Raw genomic sequence first — 10,971 nt, forward strand, 5'->3', positions numbered from 1 at the left:
GCCAGTGTGTTGTTGGGGACCTTCAATACTGCAGACATTTTTTGGTAACACTACCCCAGATCTGTGCCTTGAAACAATCCTGTATCAGAGCTCTACAGACAATTCCTTCGACCTCATAGAGTGGTTTTTGCTCTGACATGCACTGTCAACTGTGGGACCTTATATAGACAGGTGTGTGCCTTTCCATATCTTGTCCAATCAATTGAATTTACAACAGGTGTAACATTTGTCATCGGAAGGATACCAAGGTGCAGTGTGGTAAGTGTTCATGATACTTTAATTACTCAGATCACCAAACAAAAACAACAAAAGAACAATGAACGTCACGTTCTGCAGGCTTCACAGAGCTAACACCAAAAGGAGAATGACAACATATATGTGATCCCCAATCAGAGACAACGAATAAACAGCTGCCTCTGATTGGGAACCACACTCGGCAAAAAAACAAAGAAGTAGAAAACATAGAAATAAAGAAAATAGAATGCCCACCCTAGTCACACCCTGGCCTAACCAAAATAGAGAATAAATGCCTCTCTATGGCCAGGGCGTGACAGTACCCCCCCCAAATGTGCGGACCCTGGCCGCAGAACTTGACTCTAATGGGGAGGGTCCAGGTGGGCATCTCTTCACGGCGGCGGTCCGGTGCGGGCTGTAGACCCCCCTGCGCCCGCAGATCCCTTCACTTTGGTGGCGGCCCTGGTGCATGGACCTTCACTGGAGGAAACGTGCCGCAGATCATCGCCGAAGCAACCAGACCACCGATCATTGCTGGAGGCTCTGGACCGGAGACCGTCGCTGCATGGATCATCACTGCAGGCTCCGGACCGCGGATCGACGCTGGAGGCTTCGTGCCATGGATCATCACTGGAGGCTTCGTGCCATGGATCATCACTGGAGGCTTTGTGCCATGGATCATCACTGGAGGCTTCGTGCCATGGATCATCACTGGAGGCTTCGAAAGTGGAGCCGGAACAGGTCTCAATGGACTGAGGAGACGTACTGGAAGCCTGGTACGTGGAGCTGCCACAACACGTCCTGGCTGTATACCCACTCTAGCTCGGTGAGTGTGGAGAGCTGGCACAGGACGCACTGGGCTGTGCAGACGCACCGGAGACACAGTACGCAGAGTCGGAGCAGGATATCCTGGGCCGGGGAGGCGCACCGGAGGTCTGGAGCGCAGAGCTGGCACAACTCATCCTGGCTGGATCCCACCCGTAGCCCGGCAAGTGTGGGGAGCTGAAACAGGCTGCACTGGGCTTTGCTGGCAAACCGGGGACACCGTGTGTAGAGCTGGCGCTGGATAACCTGGACCGAGGAGATGCCCAGGAGACCAGGAACGCCGGCACAATCCGTCCTGGCTGAATGCCCACTCTAGCACAGCCACTGCAGGGAGCTTGCACAGAGAGCACCGGGCTGTGGCGGTGCACCGAAGGCATGGTAGTCTAACCTATTTCCGCGTTGTGCCTTTTCCTTTTCAATTATGATTACATTGGTTGAACGCCCTCCACTTCTTTCTATTATCAATATTTATTTACAGACACTGTAGTAAACTACAGTCTAATCATGTTTAAGTTCATTTCATATTTATGTTAACTGCCACTTGCTTCTCCACCCCGGTGTAGGCAGCCTTCTCTATTTTAATGAGACCACACATACTAGGAGCACTTGGACTCTCACGCCCAACTAGGAGAGGAGAGGTATGCTACTGAAGATGAAGAAGTGAATTCTGTGTGTGAATAATTCAACAAAATGTGTGCTTTTAATACAGTAGGTAGGCGAACACATTCAAAACAGAAAGAGGACCGTTTCCAAATACAAACATATTTTCATCCCAAAGTCGTCTGTCTGACCGCCCGCGCCCCGCAGGCATCCTGTTGGAACGCAGCCCAGCAGGCATCCGGTTGGAACGCAGCCCAGCAGGCATCCGGTTGGAACGCAGCCCAGCAGGCATCCTGTTGGAACGCAGCCCAGCAGGCATCCGGTTGGAACGCAGCCCAGCAGGCATCCGGTTGGAATGCAGCCCAGCAGGCATCCTGCTGGAATGCAGCCCAGCAGGCATCCTGCTGGAACGCAGCCCAGCAGGCATCCTGTTGGAACGCAGCCCAGCAGGCATCCGGTTGGAATGTAGCCCAGCAGGCATCCGGTTGGAATGCAGCCCAGCAGGCCTCCTGTTGGAACGCAGCCCAGCAGGCCTCCTGTTGGAACGCAGCCCAGCAGGCATCCAGTTGGAACGCAGCCCTGAAGGCATCCTGTTGGAACGCAGCCCAGCAGGCATCCGGTTGGAACGCAGCCCAGCAGGCATCCGGTTGGAACGCAGCCCAGCAGGCATCCGGTTGGAATGCAGCCCAGCAGGCATCCGGTTGGAACGCAGCCCAGAATTTCTGAATTTAACTGAATTTATCTATTTCACCTTTATTTAACCAGATAGGCCAGTTGAGAACAAGTTCTCATTTACAACTGTGACCTGGCCAAGATAAAGCAAAGCAATGATACACAAAAAACAATACAGAGTTACACATGGGATAAACAAACATATAGTAAATAATACAGTAAAAAAGTGTATATACAGTGTGTGTAAATGTAGTAAGATTAGGGAGGTAAGGCAATAAATAGGCCGTAGTGGTGAATTAATTACAATTTAGCAATTAAACACTGGACTGATAGATGTGCAGAAGATGAATGTGCAAGTAAACATACTGGGGTGCAAAGGAGGAAAAAAAAGATTATGGGGATGAGGTAGTTGGATGGGCTATTTACAGATGGGCTATGTACAGGTGCAGTGATCTGTGAGCTGCTCTGACAGCTGGTGCTTAAAGTTAGTGAGGGAGATATGAGCCTCCAGCTTCAGTGATGTTTGCAATTCGTACCAGTCATTGGCAGCAGGGAACTGGAAGGAAAGGCGGCCAAAGGAGGAGTTGGCTTTGGGGGTGACCAGTGAAATATACCTGCTGGAGCGTGTGCTACGGGTGGGTGCTGCTATGTTGACCAGTGAGCTGAGATAAGGCGGGGCTTTACCTAACAAAGACATATAGATGACCTGGAGCCAGTGGATTTGGCGATAAATATGAAGCGAGGGCCAGCCAGTGAGAGCATACAGGTTGCAGTGGTGGGTAGTATATGGGGCTTTGGTGACAAAGTGGATGGCACTGTGATAGACTACATCCAATTTGAGTAGAGTGTTGGAGGCTATTTTGGAAATGACATCGCCGAAGTCAAGGATCGGTAGGAAGGTCAGTTTTAGGAAGGGTATGTTTAGCAGCATGAGTGAAGGATGCTTTGTTGCAAAATAGGAAGCCGATTTTAGATTAATGTGAGTCTGGCAGGAGAGTTTACATTCTAACCAGACACCTAGGTATTTATAGTTGTCCACATATTCTAAGTCAGAACCGTCCAGAGTAGTGATGCTAGACCGGTGGGTGGTTGCAGGCAGCGATCGGTTAAAGAGCATGCATTTAGTTTTTCTTGCATTTAAGAGCAGTTTGAGGCCACGGAAGGAGAGTTGTATGGAAGCTGAAGCTCATCTGGAGGTTTATCAACACAATGTCCAAAGAAGGGCCAGAAGTATACAGAATAACATGCACTCAGAAATGTCTTTCCTCTGCTGGAGGTGTAAAACACTAAATCTGCATATGTTATGGACCTGTGGAGGCTGGCTGAATTCTGGCACAGAGTGTGTTCTTTTATCTCAGCATGTCTACAGATTCTCCCTTCTCACTGTTTTTGTTTGCTTGGAAATGTTGATACTGGAGACTTATCTGAAGAAACTGTGTAACTAAGCATTTATAGCGGCTAAGAAATGCATTGCCATGAACTGGAAGGTTGGCTATGAACTGGAAGGTTGCCTATGAACTGGAAGGTTGGCTATCAACTGGAAGGTTGGCTATGAACTGGAAGGTTGGCTATCAACTGGAAGGTTGGCTATGAACTGGAAGGTTGGCTATCAACTGGAAGGTTGGCTATCAACTGGAAGGTTGGCTATGAACTGGAAGGTTGGCTATTTTTTTAATTTTTTTAAAAAATTTTTTTTTTTTTTTTTTTACCTTTATTTAACCAGGCAAGTCAGTTAAGAACATATTCTTATTTTCAATGACGGCCTGGGAACAGTGGGTTAACTGCCTGTTCAGGGGCAGAACGACAGATTTGTACCTTGTCAGCTCGGGGGTTTGAACTCACAATCTTCCGGTTACTAGTCCAACGCTCTAACCACTAGGCTACGCTGCCGCCCCTATGAACTGGAAGGTTGGCTATCAACTGGAAGGTTGGCTATGAACTGGAAGGTTGGCTATGAACTGGAAGGTTGGCTATGAACTGGAAGGTTGGCTATCAACTGGAAGGTTGGCTATGAACTGGAAGGTTGGCTATCAACTGGAAGGTTGGCTATCAACTGGAAGGTTGGCTATCAACTGGAAGGTTGGCTATGAACTGGAAGGTTGGCTATCAACTGGAAGGTTGGCTATCAACTGGAAGGTTGGCTATGAACTGGAAGGTTGGCTATCAACTGGAAGGTTGGCTATCAACTGGAAGGTTGGCTATGAACTGGAAGGTTGGCTATGAACTGGAAGGTTGGCTATCAACTGGAAGGTTGGCTATCAACTGGAAGGTTGGCTATGAACTGGAAGGTTGGCTATCAACTGGAAGGTTGGCTATCAACTGGAAGGTTTGCTATCAACTGGAAGGTTGGCTATGAACTGGAAGGTTGGCTATCCTCCCACAATGTCAAGTTATGTATCACTGGATTTGATTTATTACCAGATTAAGGGTTTCCTGGGCAACTTTCATAAGGTCTGGATGCCTAATATGGAATACAGTACAACAAAAGGAGTCTGTATTGAAAACATGCCCACGTCAGGGGAGATACCTATTTAGGCAAACCCTGCTGGGCTGCTCAGTCCTGGCCCTGAGGGTCTGTCATCCTGTGGGTTGTCACTCTGGCCTTGACCTAACACACTCAAAACCAATAATGAATGTTTCACTAAGACCCTAAAGCTGAGTGGGGTTTCCTAGCTTGATGACTGTGGGCATTTTTGCTTACTTCTTGTTCTAAATGGAAACGGCATATTGGATTGCGTAAAAATGCAGTAAGAAAAACCCCATACCATGAAAGACGGAACAGCACAGCAGAGAGGGGAGCGATAGGAGGGAAGGAGAGAGAGAGAGAGGGTGTGTGTGTGTGTGCGCGCGTGTGTGTGTGTGTGTGTGTGTGTGTGTGTGTGTGTGTGTGTGTGTGTGTGTGTGTGTGAGTGAGAGAGTGTGTGTGTTTTGTGTGTGTGTGAGAGAGAGTGAGAAGAGGGAGAGAGCTGTAAATGTCAGTGTGTGTGTGTGTGTGTGTGTGTGTGTGTGTGTGTGTGTGTGTGTGTGTGTGTGTGTGTGTGTGTGTGTGTGTGTGTGTGTGTGTGTGTGTGTGTGTGTGTGTGAGAGAGAGAGTGTGTGTGTTTTGTGTGTGTGTGTGAGAGAGAGTGAGAAGAGGGAGAGAGCTGTACATGTCAGTGTGTGTGTGTGTGTGTGTGTGTGTGTGTGTGTGTGTGTGTGTGTGTGTGTGTGTGTGTGTGTGTGTGTGTGTGTGTGTGTGTGTGTGTGTGTGTGTGTGTGTGTGTGTGTGTGTGTGAGAGAGAGAGAGAGAGTGTGTGTGTTTTGTGTGTGTGTGTGTGTGAGAGAGAGTGAGAAGAGGGAGAGAGCTGTACATGTCAGTGTGTGTATGTGTGTCTGAGCTGTCATTACAGAGCGGGGCTCAATAGCTGTAGCATTTGCTCATGAGTGGTATATTACAGATAAGCATGAATAGAGCGCTTGTAGAACGACCAGAGCCGGTCTCTGCTGTGGCGATATAATTGGCTGTATTTGTTCAGTGGGGCTGGGTGGTGGGAGGGAGGAAGGCTGATTTTCTTTGGTTAATTATAGAGATATGAATGAGAGGGGCTTTTAGACTAGAATTGTCCCCACTTCTCTCTGCTGGACACATGACTCTTCGGGCTCAGACAAGGAAAAATTTGAGCACATTCTAAAATGGTACACTCTATGGACCCTGGTCAAAATTAGTGCACTATAGCAAAAGGGACCCATTTGGGACGCAATCCTTGTTAGGATATTCATTACACAGAATGACTACAAATGACCTAATTTGTTCCAAAAGGCCAGTCATGTACAGCAGGTCTCCATTGTGCTGAGGTCAAGCTGCCGCTCCGCAGCCTCTTGACCTATAAGGTCATCAGGGATTTGACCTCAGACCTCAATCTCAACCTTTGGTCACCTACATCCTTTTATTTCACCTTTATTTAACCAGGTAGGTTAGTTGAGAACAAGTTCTCATTTGCAACTGCGACCTGACTCAGATAAAGCATAGCAGTGTGAACAGACAAGATGTAACCTGGGTCCCAAGGACCATATTATCGGATGGTGATACCTAAAGATCATTAGTCCCTTTCACTAGGTCTGCACTCTGAGGCATAGCATATTAGCATACCATAGGAGATTGTACACGAAAATATCCTTAAATCAACACTACATGTTTTAATCCTCTTTAAAGCTTACCCTTTGAGGAATTCACAGTCACCTTGATAACAAGGAGGATCATTTGTGTACCTGATAGTGTCCCTGGTAGTGTCCCTGGTAGTGTCCCTGGTAGTGTCCCTGGTAGTGTCCCTGATAGTGTCCCTGGTAGTGTCCCTGGTAGTGTCCCTGATAGTGTCCCTGGTAGTGTCCCTGATAGTGTCCCTGGTAGTGTCCCTGGTAGTGTCCCTGGTAACATATCTGATTGTGCCCCTGATAGTGTCCCTGGTAGTGTCCCTGGTAGTGTCCCTGGTAGTGTCCCTGGTAGTGTCCCTGGTAGTGTCCCTGGTAACATATCTGATTGTGCCCCTGATAGTGTCCCTGGTAGTGTCCCTGGTAGTGTCCCTGGTAGTGTCCCTGGTAGTGTCCCTGGTAGTGTCCCTGATAGTGTCCCTGATAGTGTCACTGGTAGTGTCCCTGGTAGTGTCCCTGATAGTGTCCCTGATAGTGTCACTGGTAGTGTCCCTGATAGTGTCCCTGGTAGTGTCCCTGATAGTGTCCCTGATAGTGTCACTGGTAGTGTCCCTGGTAGTGTCCCTGATAGTGTCACTGGTAGTGTCCCTGGTAGTGTCCCTGATAACATATCTGATTGTGCCCCTGATAGTGTCTCTGGTAGTGTCCCTGGTAGTGTCCCTGATAACATATATGATTGTGCCCCTGATAGTGTCCTTGGTAGTGTCCCTGGTAGTGTCCCTGGTAGTGTCCCTGATAGTGTCCCTGGTAGTGTCCCTGGTAACATATCTGATTGTGCCCCTGGTAGTGTCCCTGGTAGTGTCACTGATTGTGCCCCTGGTAGTGTCCCTGGTAGTGTCACTGATTGTGTCCCTGGTAGTGTCCCTGATAACATATATGATTGTGCCCCTGGTAGTGTCCCTGGTAGTGTCACTGATTGTGTCCCTGGTAGTGTCCCTGGTAACATATCTGATTGTGCCCCTGATAGTGTCCCTGGTAGTGTCCCTGGTAGTGCCCCTGATAGTGTCTCTGGTAGTGTCCCTGGTAGTGTCCCTGATAACATATATGATTGTGCCCCTAATAGTGTCCTTGGTAGTGTCCCTGGTAGTGTCCCTGGTAGTGTCCCTGGTAGTATCCCTGGTAACATATCTGATTGTGCCCCTGGTAGTGTCCCTGGTAGTGTCACTGATTGTGTCCCTGGTAGTGTCCCTGCTAGTGTCCCTGGTAACATATCTGATTGTGCCCCTGATAGTGTCTCTGGTAGTGTCCCTGGTAGTGCCCCTGATAGTGTCCCTGGTAGTGTCCCTGGTAGTGTCACTGGTAGTGCCCCTGATAGTGTCCCTGGTAGTGCCCCTGGTAGTGTCCCTGGTAGTGTCACTGGTAGTGTCCCTGGTAGTGTCCCTGGTAGTGCCCCTGATAGTGTCCCTGGTAGTGCCCCTGATAGTGTCCCTGGTAGTGTCCCTGGTAGTGTCCCTGGTAGTGTCACTGGTAGTGCCCCTGATAGTGTCCCTGGTAGTGCCCCTGGTAGTGTCCCTGGTAGTGTCACTGGTAGTGTCCCTGGTAGTGTCCGTGGTAGTGCCCCTGATAGTGTCCCTGGTAGTGTCACTGATAACATATCTGATTGTGCCCCTGATAGTGTCCCTGGTAGTGTCCCTGGTAGTGCCCCTGATAGTGTCCCTGGTAGTGTCCCTGGTAGTGTCCCTGATAGTGTCCCTGGTAGTGCCCCTGGTAGTGTCCCTGGTAGTGTCACTGGTAGTGTCCCTGGTAGTGTCCCTGGTAGTGCCCCTGATAGTGTCCCTGGTAGTGTCCCTGGTAGTGTCACTGGTAGTGTCCCTGGTAGTGTCCCTGATAGTGTCCCTGGTAGTGTCCCTGGTAGTGTCCCTGGTAACATATCTGATTGTGCCCCTGATAGTGTCCCAGGTAGTGTCCCAGGTCGTGTCACTGATAACATATCTGATTGTAACTGTCTCTCATGAGGACCACCACAGGAATGGAAGACCCAGAGTTACCTCTGCTGCAGAGGATAAGTTCATTGGAGTTAACTGCACCTCGGAAATTGCAGTCCAAATAAATGCTTCACAGAGTTAAAGTAAGATACATCTCAACATCAACTGTTCAGAGGAGACTGGGTGAATCAGACCTTCATGGTCAAATTGCTGCAAAGGAGAGTGATGGAGTGCTGCATCAGATGACCTGGCCTCCACAATTACCCGACTTCAACCTGATTGAGAAGGTTTGGGATGAGTTGGACTGCAGAGTGAAGAAAAAGCAACCAACAAGTGCTCCGCATATCTGGGAACTACTTCAAGACATTTGGAAAAGCATTCCAGTTGAAGCTGGTTGAGAGAATGCCAAGCTTGTACAAAGCTGTCATCAAGGTAAAGGGTGGCTACTTTGAAGAATCTAAAATCTAAAATATATTTAGATTTGTTTAACAATTTTGGTTACTCCATGATTCCATGTGTGTTATTTCATAGTTTTGATGTCTTCACTATTATTCAACAATGTACAAAATAGTAAAAATAAAGAAAAACCATTGAATGAGTAGGTGACAGGAGCAAGAGAGGAGAGACAGGAGCGGGAGAGGAGAGACAGGAACGGAGGGGCAGCAGAGGAGAGACAGGAGCGGGAGAGGAGAGACAGGAGCGGGGGGGCAGCAGAGGAGAGACAGGAGAGGAGAAGAGAGGCAGGAGAGACAGGAGAGGAGAGACATGATGTGCGAGACAAGAGGCGTGAGACAGGAGAGGAGAGCCTGGAGAGGAGAGGAGAGCAGGAGAGGAGAGGAGAGCCTGGAGAGGAGAGGAGAGCAAGAGAGGCAGGAGAGACAGGAGAGGAGAGACATGATGTGCGAGACAAGAGGCGTGAGACAGGGAGGAGAGCAAGAGAGGAGAGGAGAGACAGGAGCAAGAGAGGAGAGACAGGAGCGGGAGAAGAGAGACAGGAGCGGGAGAGGAGAGACAGGAATGGAGGGGCAGCAGAGGAGAGACAGGAGAGGAGCAGCAACGGGAGAGGAGAGGAGCTGCAGACGAGAGACGAGAGACGGGGCAGGAGAGACGAGGGGAAGGAGAGGAGAGACAAGGGACGGGGCAGGAGAGGAGAGATGAGAGGAGAGACCGGAGAGGAGAGTCAGGAGAGGAGAGACAAGGGGCAGGAAAGAGGAGAGGAGAGGCAGGAGAGACAGGAGAGGAGAGACATGATGTGCGAGACAAGTGGCGCGAGACAGGAGAGGAGAGCCTGGACAGGAGAAGGAGAGCAAGAGAGGAGAGGACAGACAGGAGAGGAGAGGAGAGACAGGAGCAAGAGAGGAGAGACAGGAGCGGGAGAGGAGAGACAGGAACGGAGGGGCAGCAGAGGAGAAACAGGAGAGGAGAAGAGAGGCAGGAGAGACAGGAGAAGAGAGACATGATGTGCGAGACAAGAGGCGTGAGACAGGAGAGGAGAGCCTGGAGAGGAGAGGAGAGCAAGAGAGGAGAGGAGAGACAGGAGCAAGAGAGGAGAGACAGGAGCGGGAGAGGAGAGACAGGAACGGAGGGGCAGCAGAGGAGAGACAGGAGAGGAGGGGCAGGAGAAACAGCAGAGAAGAGACAGGAGAGGAGAGACAGGAGAGGAGAGACAGGAGAGGAGAGACAGGAGAGGAGAGACAGGAGAGGAGTGGGGAGGAAAGACAGCAGATGAGAGGGAAGTGTGGAGAAGAGAGGCAGCTGAGAAGAGACAGTAGAGAGAAGGAGAGACAGGTGAGAAGAGAGAGGAGAGGAGAGTAGAGTAGAGGAGAGGAGAGGAGAGGAGAGGAGAGGAGAGGAGAGGAGAGGAGAGGAGAGGAGAGGAGAGGAGAGGAGAGGAGAGGCAGGAGAGACAGGAGAGGAGAGGAGATGAGAGGAGAGGAGAGGAGAGGAGAGGAGAGGAGAGGAGAGGAGAGGAGAGGAGAGGAGAGGAGATAGGAGATAGGAGATACAGGAGAGGAGAGACAGGAGAGAGACAGGAGAGGAGAGACATGAGAGAGACAGGAGAGGAGAGACATGAGAGAGACAGGAGAGGAGAGACAGGAGAGGAGAGGATAGACAGGAGAGAGACAGGAGAGGGGAGACAGGAGAGGAGAGACAGGAGAGGAGAGACAGGAGAGGAGAGACAGGAGAGAGACAGGAGAGGAGAGACAGGAGAGGAGAGGATAGACAGGAGAGAGACAGGAGAGAGACAGGAGAGGGGAGACAGGAGAGGAGAGACAGGAGAGGAGAGACAGGAGAGGAGAGACATGAGTGAGACAGGAGAGGTGAGACAGGAGAGGGGAGACAGGAGAGGAGAGGCAGGAGAGAGACAGGAGAGGATAGACAGGAGAGGGCAGACAGGAGAGAGACAGGAGAAGAGATACAGGAGAGGAGAGACAGGAGAGAGACAGGAGAGGAGAGACAGGAGAGGATAGACAGGAGAGGGGAGATAGGAAAGAGACAGGAGAGAGAGAGGAGAGGAGAGACAGGA

General features: G+C 50.1%; 1 protein-coding gene across 1 annotated transcript; it reads left to right on the top strand.

Moving 5' to 3' along the window:
• The first annotated feature begins 599 nt into the window (after nucleotides 1–599).
• Nucleotides 600–8,474, top strand: LOC127906513 (collagen alpha-1(I) chain-like). Its single transcript, XM_052458736.1, has 4 exons — nucleotides 600–848; nucleotides 1,219–1,342; nucleotides 1,867–2,359; nucleotides 6,611–8,474. Exons 1-4 carry the CDS (start codon nucleotides 600–602, stop codon nucleotides 8,472–8,474), a joined length of 2,730 nt encoding a protein of 909 aa, XP_052314696.1.
• The last annotated feature ends 2,497 nt before the right edge of the window (nucleotides 8,475–10,971 follow it).

Source organism: Oncorhynchus keta, chromosome 12, assembly GCF_023373465.1.
Source record: "Oncorhynchus keta strain PuntledgeMale-10-30-2019 chromosome 12, Oket_V2, whole genome shotgun sequence".
Lineage (NCBI taxonomy): Eukaryota > Metazoa > Chordata > Actinopteri > Salmoniformes > Salmonidae > Oncorhynchus > Oncorhynchus keta.

Bases quoted from the DNA above. Each gene is read 5' to 3' on its own strand.
- LOC127906513 (XM_052458736.1), top strand. From the start codon at position 600: ATGGGGAGGGTCCAGGTGGGCATCTCTTCACGGCGGCGGTCCGGTGCG. The intron at 849-1,218 runs GTGCCATGGATC...TCCCACCCGTAG, and splicing joins GGATCGACGCTGGAGGCTTC to CCCGGCAAGTGTGGGGAGCT. The intron at 1,343-1,866 runs GCACAATCCGTC...CGCGCCCCGCAG, and splicing joins CCAGGAGACCAGGAACGCCG to GCATCCTGTTGGAACGCAGC.